The sequence below is a fragment of the Rhamphochromis sp. 'chilingali' genome (assembly GCF_963969265.1).
Source record: "Rhamphochromis sp. 'chilingali' genome assembly, chromosome: 18".
Taxonomy (NCBI): domain Eukaryota; kingdom Metazoa; phylum Chordata; class Actinopteri; order Cichliformes; family Cichlidae; genus Rhamphochromis; species Rhamphochromis sp. 'chilingali'.
Genome location: NC_137945.1, coordinates 9,122,269 through 9,141,144, shown reverse-complemented (window position 1 = coordinate 9,141,144; position 18,876 = coordinate 9,122,269). Strand labels below are relative to the sequence as shown.

Below are 18,876 nucleotides of genomic sequence, written 5' to 3'. Positions count from 1 at the left end.
GGTATGTTTTGGAGTATTTCTTTATATGAGTATTTAAAATGATTTAAAAGGTCTGCTGAATTGTATTAACAACCTGTCCAACAAGTTTGTGGTCCAATTCAAGTGAGTGAAATTCTAGTATTGAATGTTACTAAGTACTTATTAGCAGCTGCCTTTGCTGTCATACAGTCAGCACATGTGGTTGAACGTTGTTAATAAAGTTTGCTAAAATTAACTAATAATTTGGCACTGAATTCTCTTTCTTTACATGACATAAGTCTCAAATCATTCATTGATAAATGATAACCACTTTTTTCCACTTGTAACAAGCAGTAAAGCTACAACTGGGGCAAATTTTAATTGTTAAAAATACTTTTGAGCCATTTTTGTCATTCAGTAGTTAAAAAATGTTCAAAATCCATGATAATGATTTGTGGGATTTTTTCTTTCTTTCTTTTTGTCATCCGGTATGAACTCTACATTTCCTTAGAATATTTGAATGAAGGTGCTATAAAGTATCTGCCTATATATTTCCAGCTAAACTGTCTCCAACTGGTTTACCACTAATATTTTCTTTTATGTCTTCACCCGACTTAGCTTTCAGAATATTTTAGACATATTCTTACAACCTGATCATAAATCCACAAAACAAATGGCTATATTCACCTTTTAAATACAATTTGTGGTTAAAATTCAAGCACACATTCCATAACAAAAAAAGAGAAAAGAGCAACCTTTGTTTTTCCCTTATAAAACTTACCCAGCCTCCTCTTTGATTATATGACACTAGAGGAGAAACAAAAACAAACAACACTTTTAAGCTACATAAATTACCCTTTTTAAGCCTCCTTTATATTAAGATTGATTTTTCTCTCTGATAATTCTTAATATATTTAGTGTTTTTATTTTAATACTAAGGAAGACATTTTTAACTCACTTGGTGGAGCCGGTATCCCTGGAAGTCCCCTCTCTCCCTTCTCCCCTTTTATTCCTATCTGACAGTTACCTTTGAGACAACAAAATGTACTGTAAATACGCTGCAACTTTGGGTATGTTTATTAAAAGTATTTTGAGTGTAAAGGCAGTCTCTGGCAAACTATTTCCATAATTAGTTGATGTTTAATTTACAGGAAACAGATAAGGTGACCAAACCTACCAGCTGCAATGGTTCCATTTGAATTAAGCTGAAATAACAGAAAAAATGCAGATTAACAACAGGCAGTGACACAATTCCTTGTCAGTTTACAATACATTATAGTACTGATACCCCCGTTTTGCATGTTAACACTACACTTGATCAGCAACTGCAAACACATGCAGATTTTCTACAGGTGCGACTTTATAACTACCTCCTTTTGTTTCCTGCACTTAGCCTTCATCTTTACAGACTTGAAATGCATCATGCAGGGATATTTTGGAGCAGCTGTTAAAATGTTTTGAGTGATAAAAGGTGTTACAATGAAAAACATGCGTGTTATCGGTACACAGAAGGAAAAGCAGAGGACGGTGTTAAGAGAGAAAAAAAAATGGCATGGTAGCCCACAAAAAAAGTTTTGTACTTTTGTGCACATGAGGTTTGATCAAGATGCACTTCAGAGTCGGCTCAGCATACACTCTAAAGTCCGATGGATAATTCATTTACATGCTGACTTTTATGCAGCCTGTGTCAGAGAAAAATCAAGTATGCACTGCAGATAAGCAGACAGACTGTGCGAAATCAATATTCCACAATACAAATATAATTTTACCAGTGGGATTTTACATAAAGCTCTTTAACACAGGCTGCACTAAAGCTGTCGATTTATTATGCTTTATTAGTATACAGTGCAGCTGTACGGTCAGAAACCTACGGGTGTTTTGCAGTGTGGTCTGGGGGGTATAGGGAACACTGTCTTTAGGAAGAAAAGGAAACAGTGAGCAAATAAAACACATAATTTAAAGTGACAATTGACAAGAACTGTGTAAAAAATTAAAAGTGTTTACTCCTTTGGGGCAGTTGAATATTCCTGGGCGCCCCGGTGGGCCGGGAGGGCCGGGAGGTCCCTATGAAGAGTAAAAGAAAAAAAGACAAAACTGAAAAAACTGAAATGAAACTCTTTGCCAAACTGGCACAAGGAAATCAAAGCAACCTATGCTTCATTTGAAGATTATGATCAAAACCAGGTGCACAATATTCATACATAGAAACCGTAAAGCGTGACTCACTGGCAGGCCTCGAGAGTCCCCTTTCTCTCCTTTGGGTCCCATGAGGCCTGGGCGACCCTACAGAGACGGAGAGTTGTTATCCAAAAAGCAATTAAGTTTTTAGAAAAGAAAGTTACATAGATTTTAACTTCAACAATTCCCGCAGGGAAATTTGGGAGATGGATAGTTGGATAGTTTGCTGAACAAGTCAGTGTGTGATCAAATTTAACATAAAACCAAATCAAACAGGAGTTTCAATACATGAACTGAGAAAATTAGTTTGGAGAAAGCTAATCGTGTCAAATATGCACTGTTTTAGTTCATCTTAATCTTCTAATTTGTGAATCAATGCACAGAAATATGTTAATCTACTCTTAATTAGACAGTGTTTGGAGAGTCCATGGTGCTTACTGGTCTTCCAGGGAGCCCAAATTCTCCCTTGTGTCCCGCTGGTCCTATGGGCCCCTGTTGGGAATTAGAAAAAGTGATGCACCTGATGATCTATATCAGTGGAAATAAAACCAGCATTCATTAGCATTTACTTTAGTTTTCTGCAATCACTTACTTGAATTCCAGGGGGCCCTGGTACACCGTTCTCTCCCTGCAAACAAAGCTATATTTATGTACCATCCTGCACTCTTCATACACATACACAGAAAACTTTATCAGGGAGTTAGGTCTAAAAAGTGCAATATAACCTTGAATCCTTTGGGTCCCACTGGCCCAGGCAGGCCTGACATCATGGATCCATCTGCTGAGATGACAAATCCTGGCTCACCCTTTTCACCCTGTGTGTACACACAAGTACATTTAAAAAAAAAAAAAAAGCAACTTCCTGATAGTTTTCATTATAGTGTCCATACAGAAAACAAATCATGTTGTATGTACATCCCACTTACTTTAAGTCCAGGCGGTCCTTGCAAACCTGGCAATCCCATGTCACCCTTTGGACCCTTTGGTCCCTGCAAATAATTATGAGATTTCACAATTGAATAATTGATAATCTATATAATGAAATAAATCAAAGAGCAACAGCAGTGGGATGGTATTCCAGTAGACTTTTTGTAACCAGAAGAGTCGCCCTCTGGTTGCTATTAGAAAGAATGCATTTGGTCTACACTCAGTGAATTTTGGTCAGGTACTCACAGCGGGTCCCTGAGCTTCAAAAATCCCTGAGAAGTTAAAGGCACCATCTGTGTCGTTCAATAAGAGCTGAAGACAGAGAAAAGGAGTTTTAACAGTAAGACAGAGAATCACTAATGTTTAAATAGTAGAGTCACCAAAAGTATCACTACTTACATCCTGAAGGTTGATGATGGTTCCTGGTGGTCCAGGTGGTCCTGGGGGCCCAGGCAAACTACGCCCATCCTGTCCTGGCTCTCCCTGGAATAAAAAAAATAATAAAATAGTTGACATTTTTACCTTTCAGCACATAGCAGTGCATGTATGCAGTATCTGTCTAGCAACTTGTTGATGGTTTCACCTTTTGTCCTTGGTCACCTTTGTCCCCCTTTGGTCCCTACAGACACAGGATTAAACATTAGCTGTAGTTCTTAGTGCCACTTAAATATGTGTCTGTTCTCTCCGACTAGTAAAAATGTAGTATGTGTAAAATCATTTAAAAAACATAAACAAAAGACACATATATAACTGTTGCATTTTGTAAGTTGGTTAACCTTACTCTCCAGTTGCTGCTGCATCTGCAATCTACTTTGCAACCCAACCCCACCCAAGCTACGGCTTTTTATGCTGTTTTTGAGTTACATCTGTTGTCACTGATGCATGCAAACTAGTGCAGACTGAAATAATTTACAGCTTGACTGAACATCATTTATTTAAGCATCAGTCTTTAAAAAAAGGGCACACTGCTTATTAAAATGTGTCAGAATTATTTAGATCACTGACCTCTGCCCCAGTCAGTCCATCTGTACCAGGAATGCCTGGGTCCCCGGGAACACCCTGCTCTCCCTGCAGAAGGAATGAAGAAAAATAAGCATCATTATGATGTAAAAAGGTGACTTGATTTCTGTCTTCTTAAAACTGAGGAATTCTTTCTGAAAAACTGATAAATAACCAAATCAATGATATTGATTATAATGTTCCAATCCAAATCCAAAAGTTGGCTGTGAACCTGTAAGATGACAGAATCTTTACTTTCTAGAGCACCATGCAGCCTAAAGCCAACATCTCCTCTCACCACAAGGCCTTTTACTTAATGGTCATTTATGGACCTAAAGCAAGCAGACTTTCAAGAAGCTTGTCTGATTTAATATCTTCAGCAGACTAACCTTTTGTCCTGGCTTTCCTGGAACACCAACAAAACCATCTTGACCCTATGAAAAGGATGAAGGAGACAAAATAAAGAAATCTAGATTTAAAAAAACAAATTGCATTTAGCAAAAACAGCAATTTATTGTATGCATCACTGAATGCCATCCAAGGCCTTAGATTTTAAATGTTCACCCATCCAACTTAACCTGAGAACATTTTTCAGGGAGAGCCATTTACATAGACCCACACACAAATATTTTACCTTGGGTCCTGGAAGTCCTGGGAGTCCTGGAGGTCCCTGTGAAAATCAAACCAAAATCAAACCTCGGGTAATAACAGCAGCCGTTCGTGAAATGCAAAAATGATAATACACTAAAATCGTGCCACATTTGTACCTGTGGACCTCTGGGTAATGTCGCTGCTGAAGCGGCCTCTAGCCCCGATCCTTCCATGTCCTAAAAAAGTGCAAAGGCATCTAGCAATGAGCCAACATGTTTGTTGGAAACGAGGGCTCACATCAAATTTATGCACAGTTAATGATCAAAACTTTTGTTATAACACACACGCTGCAGCATTCACGGACAATTCATTTGCACTGTTTCTGTGTTTACAGGGAGATTGGGTTAAACAATGCATAGTTATTATACGTTCTTTGTCATCATGCTCTAGTTCTACAAACAAATCAATACTCATATCAGCTAAAGTTGCATATTATTCTTTATGATTTTCTAATGATAAAAATGACAAAACATTAGATATATTATCCCCATACATTTAGTAGTGAAACACACTATACCTCAAAGTCTGGGATGAAGTTTCTTCCTGGAGGCCCTGGGGGGCCAGGAGGACCAGGCAGACCCCTAGGACCAGGATGCCCTTCTGGACCATCTGCTCCTGGTAGACCTGGGAATCCTGGTGGGCCCTGATCTCCCTGAAAGAGACAAAATGTTTTTTGTTTTTTTTTTACTTTTAAAAGTAAAAAAATATTTTAGCAGGTAAGGAGTTGCTTTAACATAGCACAAGAAACCATTTGCCTCAATGCAAGCAGAAAAAGTGAGCAGAATTATGATTGCCAATATCGATAATGGTGGTTTGTCAATGTATCAAATATAATGAATAGCAAAATGAGCAGATCTTAACCTTTTGTGGGAGGTAAGTGAGCAGAGCTATGCTGTAGTATTGTGAGACGAAATGAAAAAACACAAATTGCACACATTCCTATTACTGACTCTCTCTACCGATTTACTCTTTGACAGTTTTAAAAGTAATTTAAAAAAAGATTAAAAAACACATTTCAATCGACTTCAGCACAGATTAAATGACACGGGCAGACATCGTCTTTCAACTAACCCTAACTCACTTCTCCACAGTTCCCACCCGTGTTCTCAGCCTGTTACAATTCAAAACAAAGAAGCGTAGCCATATAAATAAGCAAAAAAAACCCCCCAAAAACTTCAGTTAGCAACACTATTGCAGATTCAGAAGGCAGATTTATAGTATCTGTGTATTGCTAGTTTTTCCTTCCTTCCCTTCTTCCTTCTCAGATCATTCTGACAGCGTGCTTCTTCAACCTAGGAGGAGGAGACTTCAACCTAGAAATTGACAGGCTCAATCCAGCAGTGAGTCAAAGGAATTTGAAGTCCATCATTCTTAAATAATACAAGAGTGAATTTGGTCTTTACAATTCTTGGCGTACGTATCACTCTCAAGGATTACACCTTCCTTTTACCAGTAAACCACTCACAATCTCGCTTAGACTACTTTCTAGTTAGCAGCTCCATTATGAGCGATATCACAAACGATCAAATTCAGAAAAGAGTCACGCCACCAATTAGGAGCTGGAGATTTATTACATCATTACTGAAAGAACAACACTTCATGGGCTGGGCGCTCAGGTATGCACCGGCTCACTCCCGGTGGCGGCTTGTCGGGGCCTGGTGCCTGTGGCTCGGTCGTGGCCCTTCGGACGGGGTGGAGTGCCCTCGGCCTCTGGGCCTGGGGCTCGGTCCACTGTGGCACAGCTGGCTGCTTAGGGGCACATCACTGCAACCCTCTCTGGCTTCTGCTCCGCGGCTGCTGGGTGATCCCTCATCTGGGGCTCTCCTCAGCTCTTATCGGTAGAGTGGCACAGTTGCCCCTCCGTTGGTCTTCCTTGGACTCTTGCTTTCTGGGGGTCTCTGGTCCCTGGAGGAGATCCAGGGACCAGGATGGGGCTATGGCCCACACCCTCTAGCAGATCGTTACATGAAGGAACCTTTTGAATACAAGTGTGCTCATGCTCACAGGTTTACACACAGGTGTTCACGGACACAAACGACACCTTCCTTTGCTGCTACCTCAAAGCACACTGTGCGCTGTCGATCTTACGTGCTGTGCAATAATAGTCAATATTTAGTATTTACACATAGATTACCGCAATGATGTTGTTTATTATATTGCTCTCTTTTTTGCTTGCTTTCTGTCTTTTTTTTCCCTCTCAACAGGTGATCCAGGTGATTGATATATATGTATTTTTTGCCCCCCACCTTTTTTTTTGTTTGTTTGTTTGTTTTTGTGCCCTTTATCTCCGTCTCTCTTCCCCGCTGTTCTTCTTTCCCTCCCGCTCTTTCTTTCTCCCTTTCCTTTCCCCCAGTCATGTATGTAACAACTGAAAATAAAATAAAATAAAATAAACAATAAAAAAAAAGGTCAATCAAATGGACCAGTACGGCAAGGCGGGGCTGGTCCACTTGGTATAGTAAATCCGTTGGGCATCTTTCTTGGCCTTTATCCATCAGAATTATTGTCTAAAGAACCAAACGAGACAGGTGGCAGAAAAAAAAGGAAAAAAAAAAGAACAAAACTTCATTAATTATTTCTAAAAGAAATGGGCAACATATTTAGATAATAATGACCTGAAAGGAATATCACCATGTTGTCCGGGGCTTGGTCTGTGACGCAGCGTTATGGGTTTATTTTGTATTTTTGATTCCTTATGTTTTATTGAAAACATGTTAAAACAGCATCTTATGCTGTTATTATTAGTCAGGATTTAGTTGAGTTGTATTCTAGTTTTTCTGTCATCTGTCTCCTTGGTGGTGTGTCTCTTTTGTTCTCCGTGTTGTCTTTCTTGACACGTGTTCTATGGAAAGCAGGAGATGTAATAATGTAGGGCAAAATATTATCTTACTGTTCAAATAAACTACTCATTTTCACCAATCCCTAGTAAAATCCAGATAATTATCAGAACACAATACAAAGTTTTTCATCATGTAATGAGAAAGGGTGTGGAGCGTCCAGGAGACAGATGGGTGCATCTTGTCTTGGACCCAGACCAGTTAGTCTTGCCCCTTCACTTTGTCACACATCTCCAGAGGAGTCTTCATCTGCACACTCCAATACACTCTTTGTGGTGGGGGTGGTGGGTGCTGACCCAGACTCAGTAGTGTTCCGGGGCATTGACATTGCTGACCCCAGGTCAACCTTCTTTAACATCATGGCGGATTTTGGGGAATGAGGGTGCCCACTGAGCCAGTGGTTTTCTGCCAGTCCCTACTTGTGCTTGTTGGTCCCAGGGTGAGTGGGTGAAGGTCGTCAGCCCGCTCCCTTGGTGGCACAGGTTGGCCTGGACTTCCACCATGTCGGGGAAGAGTGGCGCTGCCAGGTGGTCCTGGGCGCCTCGGGCACTGGAACCCTGGGACCCTGCTATCGGCTCGTACCAGGGTGGCCAGCCTCTAGCAGGGTCGAGTGCCCATTACCTCTGGTTCTCTGGGATTCTCACCCTTTGGCTGTGGGCACCCCATCTGGGGCCTCTCTCCTTCTCCTCCTGGGATGGACAAGTGAATGTCACAGAGATGTGTGGCCTCAGGTCTTGGACCGTCTTGGGGGTTGTCCTGGTTCCATCTCTGCGTGCCTTCAGGCTTCTGGTGGGTATTGTTGCAGCTTCCCACCCTCATTATGAAATACATTTGTGACAAAGACACACTCACCGTCTCTCTCTCTCTGTCTCTCTCACTCATACACACACATTATAGGAAGATTTGTGGATTCATGTATCTGTGTATTATCAAATGTCTTGTGTTCACGTGCTGTATGTTTGTTTTGTTCTTTGTTTCTTACAGATGCAGCAGTTGGCGATACATTGTGCATTTCTATTTGTTTCTATCATCCCATTTCTACTCCCCATCCAAACCATCACCACTTTTTTTTCTCTTGCCTGTCTTGACTTAGACATCGTCATATCCATATATAATATTAATATTTAAAATAACACAAAAATAAATGAATAAATAAGCAGATAAATGATTCACATGAACAAGAGGAGCCTATAGAGATTCTGTATAGCTGTTCTTGCAAAAGCTAAATGTGTTCGGCACCACCATGCATTCAGATCACAAGTCTGATTGCAAAACCTTCCAGCAGGACAGGATTAAAAAACAATAACAAAAACAAAAAAACAAAACAATCTTACCTTTGGTCCTGGTTGACCACTCACACCAGGCTCGCCCTGTTAAAAACATAATGAAATAGAGTTAGCTCGTGTTTAATGGGGAAAGGTTGTTCTTTCGGGTTTCCATGAAAACAAAAACAGAGCGGCTATTGCAATACAGACTTGTTTACACTCAAGCCCCTTTGGCTTTATTGGTCCATTGGGGCATCTCATTAAGAGGCTCTTTGTGTTAGGCGGTTATAGAGTTTTTGTCTAATTGTTTTTGCTAACAGAGCACTTAGAGGCCTTCTCTAGGGAAATCAGAGAGGGCTAAAACTAAAGGTTGAGGATTGGAAAACACACAAATGAGAGCCAAAACCAGTGAGAGGATTTTCTTCTTAAATCCATGTCTTAAATAGTGACAATACAATATATGTTGATCATTAGCCTTACCTTGTCTCCTCTCTCCCCAGCAGGCCCAGGATTGCCATCTTTTCCACTGACTCCCTGCAAGTGTAACAAAATTATTTTTTTCCCCTCAAGAATTTGGATTTACCAGAATAACATGTACATGTATTACAGAGTTGGCATAGTTTGCGTAATTGTGGCTCTTATTCAGATTTTTTGGACAAAAGCGGGCTGCTTGGTGTGAGCTCATAAAAGCGAGCCGTTTGAAATGAGAACATATTAAAGCTCTTGAGCCTCTTTGGTCTGAAGTGAATAAAACTTTCATGAACCAAAGCAGCCTTGCAGTGAATACTCCATGCCTGTGAGTACATCATTCACACTGTTAGTAAGAGCTTCTATAATTAAAAAAAAAACAAAAAGACACATTTCCACCAACAGATGCTACAGCTGCAACCAAATTCAAGCGCTTGTTGTTCATCACTTTAGCTCCTGCCGTAAAAGCTGCGAGGATAATGGAAAGAAAGGCCTGATCCATTTACTGGTGTGTGGGTGCAAATACAAGCTTTTGAAAATGAAACATTTTCACAAGCCTCTATGTAGTCTCGTGAAAAACAAAGTACATCACATGATTTAACGACGTTTGTTTAGGCTCTCAGTTCTGGCCACAGAATTTCAATCAGGTTGAAGTCTGGACTAAGCCCAGGCCACTGCAACAACCCAATCCTTCTCTTTTTCAATAATTATATTGTAGATTTGCTGCTTTGCTTGGGATCATTGTCCTGCTGTATAACACAATTTCAGCCTGGCTTTAGCCATTGGAGAAATAATTTCAATAAATACTTGAGTATATAGAGGAGTTCATGACTCAGTGACTGCAAGGTGTCCAGGTCCTGTGGCTGCAAAACAAACCCAAATCATTACCCCTCCACCACTGTGCTTAATAGTTGGTATGAGATGTTTCTGCTAATATGCTGCATTTGGGTTTCATCAAATGTCCTGCTGCACTTTATGACCAGACTTCTCTACTTTGGTCTTGTCTGTCCAAAAGAAATTGTTCCAGAACTCTTGATTAGTTTTACAAACCTAAGCCGTGCAGCCATGTTCTTTTTAGAGAGAATAGGTTTTCTCTTGGTGACCCTTCCAAAGAAGCCACACTTGTTTCAACCTTACTGTCACAAACTTTAACATCTAATATACTAACTGAGGCTTGTAGAGTCTGAAATGTGGCGCTTGGGTCAGACCTTGTGGTGAAATTGTTGGGACATCCACACTGGGGAAGATTGTGACCTTGTATTAACACACACCTGACTGCACCAGACCCACAAACTACCAACTTCTGCTTTTATAGAAGTGGTCACACTTTATGATGATCAAATAATCAGGTGCATTTGATTAGCATTAACCTTATAAAAAGTAGTAAGGACGTACTTGATTTTTCATAGAATTCCATCGTGCTGGGAAAACTTCATTTTTCACATGATTATAAAATGAGGTGGCAGATATGTTTATGTACTGTACAATTTAACTAGTGTATGTAATGTATTTCAAAAGAGGAACCACTAAGTCTTAACTGCAGACACATACAATCTTTGTTCATTCTGTGCATCAAGCAATGGCAGGAAAGCAGTAAATGAACATTTTAAATGGCATTGGGGGAAATACTGTCTTTTCAGCCCATTGTACCTGACCAGACCCTGACTCTGAATCAGACCCAGAGCCACTAAACCACTCCTCAGACACCTGAACACAGAACCCAGGTCAAAAATGAATGTTCTGAAGGCAAAGACTAAAAGAAAGATGCATTTCAAAAAAACCTTAATCACAGAAATGTTTCATGCAAAATTATGTTTTTGTTTTGTTTTGAATAAAAACTGCTCTTGATTTTAATTAATTCTATTGTGTGTGTCAGGTGGGTCCTTTGAAAGAGTTTTAATAGAGTTAGAGTATACCTCCTGTTTAACTTTTAGCATAAATTAGCAAATGACAAATGAGTTTGTTATGTGAGAGCAGATGTGAAATCTACTAAAGAAATTACATTTTCAGTGTTTGTCTTGTCCTTCCAAAGAAACCATAATACTGTATAAACTTGAGCCTGTATAAACTATAATACTTGAGCTGCTAGAGTTTACAATATGTAGAAAACATATTGGTTCATTTAGTATTTTTAAGCTGCTGCATTTAGATTGGGCTCTAACAGAAAATGGACCAAGGTAAAACTCACAGGAAGTCCAGGTTCGCCCTTTGGTCCATCCCTTCCATCTTTCCCAGGAGTCCCAGGTAGTCCAGAAAAGATGTCCTCAGAAGGAGATCCTGGGGGCCCTGGCAGTCCTGGGGGACCTGGAGGCCCTGGGGGACCCTGATAACACAAGAAAACATTACAGTTATGGGAAAAATGCTCTGTAAAACAGGTAAACTATAGTGTCAGTATACAGAGACAGAGAAAGCAACTTCACTTACCCTAATAATCTCTGTGTCACTGTCAAAGTCTTCAAATCCAGAACCCTCCTGATGAACACAAAGGCAATGACCCCTCATTTAGTCAAAAGGTAAGTCACTTATACTAAAATGTTATGGTTGGTTATAACATAATGAGCCTTTTTTTTCTCATTCCACAATATATAAATAAATATTTTATTTTCAACTTAAAATATTTATTTTCATCCCCAGTATGAATATCACTGCTGTGTAAAAATGTTGAGGAACATAATGAAAACGATGGGCGTATCATCAGATCTGATTTCTGCTGCAACAAATGTGACTTAGCTTTAGCATCACACCAGAAAAAATACAACCTAACAAATTCATATCAACATTTGGAAATAGAATATGGGCAGTGTCTACATGAAAAGTTCACGTATATGAAGGTATACAGAACAGAAACAAGGATTTCACAAATAAACTGGAGCTAATTTTAGTTCCTTGTATGAATCAAGCACACCTGATTTTGCTTAAACTAAGAACAAAATGAATAAATGACTGACCAGGAACACGGAGGACTTGCTGGGCTGCCCTGGAGGTCCTGGAGGACCCGGAGGGCCAGGTAGTCCAACACCAGGATCACCCTGAGAGAAACAGAAGAAAGTTTGTGTTATTTTCTACATTTCAAGGATTACTTACTTATTTCTTTAATTATATATTTAATTTTATAAGTCCATGTTAAAATTTCTGTAACCACCCTAAAGGTTTTTACCTTTTCTCCCTTAGGACCAGACTCTCCGGGTAGTCCTGGAAATCCTTTTGCTCCCTGAGAGAGATGACAATCACGGCAGTGCACATGAGCTTTCCCCTCTGAGACATTAAATAATAACTTCCACATGAAGGAAACTATATATTTGAAAGACTAGGAGGATTTTACTTACTGGTGAACCAGTTTCCCCTTTGCTTCCCTGGAGAAAAGACAAAAACAGAAAGCAAATCAATCATGTTTAAATCTGACAACACAACAGAGTAAAAAAAACATCCTGTGCTCCGTGAACGGACGTCTGAATTGTTTAAAAATAGAAGCTTGTGAATGCCTCAAATTCAGTGCACAAACGTGCAGGTTAAACTCACAGGGTGTCCATCTTTCCCTGGAAGTCCAGGTGTGCCTGGGGGTCCCTGTGGTCCTTGTGGGCCTCGTTGTCCAGGCTCCCCTCCTTGTCCCTCTTCTGAGGCTGGTCCTGGAGGGCCTGGAGGTCCTGGGGGACCAGCTGGGCCTGGCTCCCCTTTCTGCCCTGGATAAACCTGGAGGGACTAAGGAGTTAGGATTTTTTTTTATTTTTTATGTAGACTGCAGTCACACTAATTTAAAAAAAATAAAAGGAAAAAAATAGGGCAGCATCAGCTGTAGTAAGTGGGACAAACTTGCTCTACAGGAAACAGTTTCCGTTTTCTCTCTCTCTCTCTCTCTCTCTCTTTAAAGCACATTTAATGTTAACCTCATCAACCACGTCACTTCCAGCCCGTCTAGAGTTACAGCAGAGTACCAACCATCCCCTTTACAGACCTTTAAAGACCTGTTGCCTTAATTATATAAAAACTGTAATGATCTTAACCCATAATATGTTGAAACAGACACATTTATGTTATATAAATTCAGAAGATAATTCTGACTTACAGTGTCAGGTGTGGAAACTGAAGCACCTGTCTGAAATGACTTTGCTGTAACATAAAGAGAAAAAGGAAAAAACAAGCATGTTTGAGCACATTAAAAATGGCACTGCTGTGGATTTGATGAATAAAGCACAGATGAAAAGGTTGAGCATTGGATCATACGAACAAAGGAAAGGAAGCTACACTGTGTCTTCAGCAACATCTGGTGGAAACTCTTGGAAATGCAACGAAGGAGGAGCCGATTTACTCATGAATTGCAGCACAAACGAAGGGAAGCATGAAATAATTTTGCTATATCACTGGTCTAATCCTGAAAATATATATATATATTTTAAGTGGCAGATAACTGCTGTTTGTTGCCACAGGACAGAGTTCCTGAGACCACATTAAAACGTTTACATGAATGCATTTTACCTTGCACCGTGGTCACCTCCACTTCCTGCCCAGAAGCTTCCTCAAAGTTGTCATCTTCGTCATCGCTTGTTGGCATCTCAGTGGGTGGAGGTGGGATCACAATGTAAGTGGGGGCCAGCTCTGGCTAATAACCACGATGGTAAAACAAACAAACAAACAAACAGACAAACAAACAAAAAAAGAAATCAGTGTGCATCTTTAGACCAACCTTCAGCACTAAACTGCATATTTTTTATATTTTTAAATGCATAATATTCTGCAATCTGGATATTACAGCACACTAGTTATAGCTGCAGCTGTGGATTAATTAAAGAGCCTTTCTTTTTTTTTTTCTTTCATAATTCAACAAAGAGTCTCTGTATATGTGAACAGACAACCAAACAAGAAAAAGAAAGAAAGTGAAGCGTTTGCCACGGATGGTAGGAAATGTTTGCTCTCAGATCAGATCCTAATACAGTGTCACACTGACAGCCTCATTCCACACATTTCTTAGAGTATTCCAACATTACGTCTACAAGATCTGCTGCGATCATAAAATGTCATGACCGCACGCCTAGAAAAGCCCGCTGTCTTGCTCATGAATGATAAATAGAAATGACTGCAGATGGAAAAAAGGCTGTAAATCATTTTCTTTCCTGAAGAGAGTTTTTGATTTTAATCCATCGTCTGACAGGCCTTTGAGTGTATTAAGTAGCTCAGACTGCCTGGAGAAGAGGTCGCACACATCTGGATTGTGTGTTCATACAAAAGGGACTGAAATACATGTACATCAGTGAAGTCATACTTGGACCACAGATGGTGATCTGTGTGATTGAAATCTCTCTTATCTGCACTTTTAGATGGTTTCTTAGCTAGTTTCTTGGAAGACAATCACCAAAAACTCAAGTGTCTTTGACTCTGTAGCTTAAAGTTCCCAGAAAATGACTAAAAAAATCAACTAAAAATTGATTTGTGGACTGAGTCTTAATATTAAGTTACGTTTTTAAAGTTTTAATCAACAGGTTTATTTTAAATCACTATGGGAACATAACTTATCTATACAATGACACATTGGCCATCTTCTTTTCTTTTTTAGTGGGCTTTTTTAGAAGCCATTTCCTTAAGCATAGTAATGTGATATTATTTGCATAAATTCATTACAGATTGCACAGAGCTGGCAGCAATTATCATCATTTTGGTGTCTCCACAGGTACTGAGAGGACAGAAGCTTTTTCATTTGTGACTCGCTTGCGCAAATAAATGGGGTAAAAACAAAACAACAGTGCACACACCATGGTGAACTCTCTCTCCTCCACAATCTTCTTCACTTCATCTTTACCCTCCAAGTTTTCATTGTCACCGCTCCCGTAGCCAGAGGCCTGGAGTTGAAAAGGAGAGCAGGATAAAAGGAATTAGAAGACAAAACACAGAGAAAGTTGGAAAAGTTCAGCAGACCAAAATTCCATCTGAGTTTTTAGCTGCAGGAAGTGAAAATTAAATGAGGAAAGAGGCCAAATGTACACATAAGCAAAACAGCCTTATTCCAGAGTTTGGTTCCCACGGTTACTCACATGTTACTGATGTTTTTCACTGAAACTTATCTTTAATTTAAACAAACAAACAAACAAACAAACAAACAAACAAACAAACAAACAAACAAACAAACACTGGATATCAGAAATGATTAATGTTCTAAACAACATTATCAGGACAGACTGACTGTGGCTCGGTCAGGAATGTCAGTGTGTGTGTGTGTGTGTGTGTGTGTGTGTGTGTGTGTGTGTGTGTGTGTGTGTGTGTGTGTGTGTGTGTGTGTGTTTGAGAGTGTGTGTGAGAGTGTGTGTGAGAGAGAGAGCTTGTTTATGTTGTATATTACAGCACCCTGTAAAGGTCATGACTTTTTCTTTTTGCTTTTCCTAAAAATAACCTCTGTTTCACAAGATTACATATTCCTTCTCAGTATATTTTGTTACCTTGCTAACACAAGAAAGGACAATATTATTGAGGAAAATTTATCTCCATAGCCGGTAGTGGGCTTGATAATGCGTGTAATTTAAGACATTTACTTTAAATGTAGTGCTCTTTAAAGATTTTAAAGGCAAGCAAATAGAAGAAAAACTGGGCAGCTCACCAAGATTTAAGAGGAATTACAAGCAAATTAAATAATTTCAAGCACATATTAAGCTGGACTTTGTATTTATGATTACACCAATCCTGTATGTTGTAACGCCACTGTAGTTACAAAACAGGTAAATTTATGACATTTTGAACATTTTCATATTTAAAGTTTTACCTCTAAATGATTAAAAAAATGTGTGAAATGACTTTTTGTCAGTCAAAAATATATAGTGTGACAGTAGGCCAAGATTATAAAATCTAGCTGCTTTGACCCGCTGTCACTTTCATTTGCACCAAAGCAGGTGGAATGGATTCATGATGGTTTATGCTTTTAAATGTTTAAATGTAAATGATGTATGCGGGCGTCAGAATTGAATTTTATGCAGTACTGTATGTCTACCAGCAGAGGGAGCCATAGTTCCAAGTTTGCAGTGTTTTAGAGACGTTTGAGGAGCTGAACTTTTCTCAGTTTCGAGTGTTTTCATGCAGACTCACATAAGGATCGTCCTCCTCACACTGGTCATCTGGGGCCGTGGGATCTGCCTTCAACAGCAGCTGCTGGATGGAGCCCTGGAGAGGAGAGTTCGTGTTATATTGCACGCTAATTTAATTCATTCTGTCATTAAATTTTATAGAAGCTCCGAGGACATTTTGCACGCGCGCGCGCACACACACTAATTTGGTCTGTCTGCATAACAGTTTATCTGTCTCTCCTTCACTCATTAGCACGCATAATTTACTGCATATACACTGAACACATTAACACACACATTCAACACTGCTGCAAACATCTGGCTAGGAAACAGGTGCATTTCTGTATCTGCTCCAAAGACAATTTTCCCATCAACCTTAAAACACCAGCCCATAATTTTAATATTTACTTGTGGCAAATTAACACAGAAGATTAAGCTATGTCAAATCCTTTCTGTATTTATACAATTATATAATCCTCTCATCAATTTTCTTTGTCTTAATCAAGGAGGAGGAGAGGGCTGGAGACTATCCCAGCTGTGATAGGACGAGAAGCAGGGTACACCCTGGACAGGGCTATCACTGAGGGACAGATAACCATTGCTCCACCAGGAAGGAAGTTTGAGTGCCCAGAGAGAAACCATGTAGACAAAGGGAGAACACAGAAAGTGTTATATGATGGATTTACATTTAAAAGGCCTGTGGAAACAAGGTAGGGAATGACTCCCCCAAGACTAGCCAGTCTCTACCCCTGTGGCCCTGTGAAGTATAAGCATGTGTAGCTAATGCTGTCGTATGTCTTAAATTATTACCCAACTAATGATAATATATTGATCTTGAGCACATTTAGGCAACTAAATTGTTATTTTGATGAGAATTGAACTGAATTGAACTGAATTGAACCTGCCCCATGAACAGACATGTAACAGCGTTATTAGCTGAGCTATTTTAACTGGGCAACTTTTTTCTTTTGCTGTATGTGAGCTCATCCACAGTCTTGGATGGTGTCCCAGGATACTCTGGAGGCTGACAGAGGGAAACTGGAAGGTTGTGAAATAATGCAGCACATTTAAACCTTTCATTCTAAAAAAAAGGCTGTTTCTTTTTGGAAGTTCATGAATATTGAATTTTGGTAAGTCTCTTGTATACAGTCCATACTTGTCTGTAACCTTGAGCCAATATGTGGGATGACTCTGAAAGGTAACCTCTAGAGAAGGGTCCCATTCCCAATCCGAACTAAATTTGGTTAGAAAGAAATTTTTGGTGACCAATTTTGTCATTTTATATCATTTTAAAATGCAGGTTATGACTATTTAATGGATGGTTTTACACTTACACAGAGATAGCTGCACCTGGTTTCTTATTTTGTAAAGGGGCGCTCTGACAGCAAGGCATCCTTGCAGAACCTTGGAGGTAATGTGTGACATGTTTATGCCCTCCAAGCCCCTCGCTGGACTGTAGAGCTGTCAGCACATGTAGTTGTTTTATGCTGGCAGAAACTCAAACGGTCTTTGTTTTATCATGGGAAGGATACGTGTCATGCTTTCTTCTGCTGTTAGGAAACGATGATAAATTACGCTTTATTCAGATTGTGTCATTTGTGAGGTCTGCTGTAAATACTTGTAAATACTCATAAAGGAAGGAATGCAGTTTTAGAATGAACAGAAATTAGAGAACAATATAAAGGCGCACACATGTTCAGTGATTGCAGCTGATGATAAACATGTCATAATTCTGACAAGTTATCACACAGTAAGCCAAATATCCTAAACCATTGATATGCTCCCTACCAATGTAAGGAGCATATCAAAGGTGGTTAAAGGTGGGTTTATTTAGTTCTCGGTCACGGACCAGTGCACTCATAGTATAACAAAAGATCATTTAAATCAGAGTCAGTGGCCCTGTCTTCTTATTGCATCTGTACATACTTGCTAAAGGCAATTTCAGCCAAGTTTGTTGATACTGGGATCAGGCCAGATGACAAACAGCTGGTTTTAATGGAATGAAGGACAGCCTATGAAATTTAATGGCGGCAAAGGAGTGAGAAATAGTGATATAGGGAGAAGCAGAGAGGAAGGAGAAGGAAGGGTGGATTGGAGCTGGGGATAGTGAACCAAATCAGAGACATCTGCTTGGTGCAGTAAACAACACATCTGAAACAAACAAAGAATGTGCCACGCAACCTTTTCCGCCTCCTTTAAACGACTACAACATGTGGATTTGCCCCTACATTAAAGCCACAGCCACATGGATGAATGATTTAGTCGGTTAGTTTGTAAAAAACTTTTTTGATTACGTGAATTTAAACACAGGAAAGCAGTTGGAGAATTTCTCGGCAAGTTTCTGGTTGCAGTTTTCAAATGCTCGCCACCACGCACGGCTGTCTGTAGCAGCGACAACTGAACACACAGCACATCGAACAGGTGAGCACCAGTTAGTTGTTTGTAGCAGAGCATATAATTATGGTGTAAAAAACAAGCTTTACCTACCAACCAACAAACCCACAAACAAACAAATGAACCAGTGAAAAAACCAACCTAAGTACCAGTGCA

The 18,876-nt window shown here is 39.7% G+C and overlaps 1 protein-coding gene across 2 annotated transcripts in view; it reads right to left on the bottom strand.

The window, feature by feature from the left end:
• Positions 1-18,876, bottom strand: part of LOC308385770 (collagen alpha-1(XV) chain-like) — a 59,969-nt gene that overhangs the window by 4,502 nt on the left and 36,591 nt on the right. Inside the window, exons 6-35 of one of the 2 annotated variants that reach the window (XM_080864894.1) lie at positions 16,349-16,423; positions 15,028-15,114; positions 13,757-13,880; positions 13,347-13,390; positions 12,803-12,982; positions 12,610-12,636; positions 12,441-12,494; positions 12,232-12,312; positions 11,708-11,755; positions 11,472-11,606; positions 9,296-9,349; positions 8,885-8,920; positions 5,231-5,365; positions 4,830-4,889; positions 4,697-4,732; positions 4,452-4,496; positions 4,069-4,131; positions 3,647-3,682; positions 3,463-3,546; positions 3,310-3,375; positions 3,063-3,125; positions 2,862-2,951; positions 2,729-2,764; positions 2,575-2,628; positions 2,185-2,241; positions 1,963-2,022; positions 1,830-1,871; positions 1,136-1,163; positions 917-985; positions 740-765 (exon numbers count right to left, since the gene is read on the bottom strand). In XM_080864894.1, coding sequence (XP_080721020.1) covers positions 740-765; positions 917-985; positions 1,136-1,163; positions 1,830-1,871; positions 1,963-2,022; positions 2,185-2,241; positions 2,575-2,628; positions 2,729-2,764; positions 2,862-2,951; positions 3,063-3,125; positions 3,310-3,375; positions 3,463-3,546; positions 3,647-3,682; positions 4,069-4,131; positions 4,452-4,496; positions 4,697-4,732; positions 4,830-4,889; positions 5,231-5,365; positions 8,885-8,920; positions 9,296-9,349; positions 11,472-11,606; positions 11,708-11,755; positions 12,232-12,312; positions 12,441-12,494; positions 12,610-12,636; positions 12,803-12,982; positions 13,347-13,390; positions 13,757-13,880; positions 15,028-15,114; positions 16,349-16,423 — 1,995 coding nt within the window. The remainder of the gene's footprint in view (positions 1-739; positions 766-916; positions 986-1,135; positions 1,164-1,829; positions 1,872-1,962; positions 2,023-2,184; positions 2,242-2,574; positions 2,629-2,728; positions 2,765-2,861; positions 2,952-3,062; positions 3,126-3,309; positions 3,376-3,462; positions 3,547-3,646; positions 3,683-4,068; positions 4,132-4,451; positions 4,497-4,696; positions 4,733-4,829; positions 4,890-5,230; positions 5,366-8,884; positions 8,921-9,295; positions 9,350-11,471; positions 11,607-11,707; positions 11,756-12,231; positions 12,313-12,440; positions 12,495-12,609; positions 12,637-12,802; positions 12,983-13,346; positions 13,391-13,756; positions 13,881-15,027; positions 15,115-16,348; positions 16,424-18,876) is intronic. The other variant, XM_080864895.1, reaches the window with a different exon arrangement.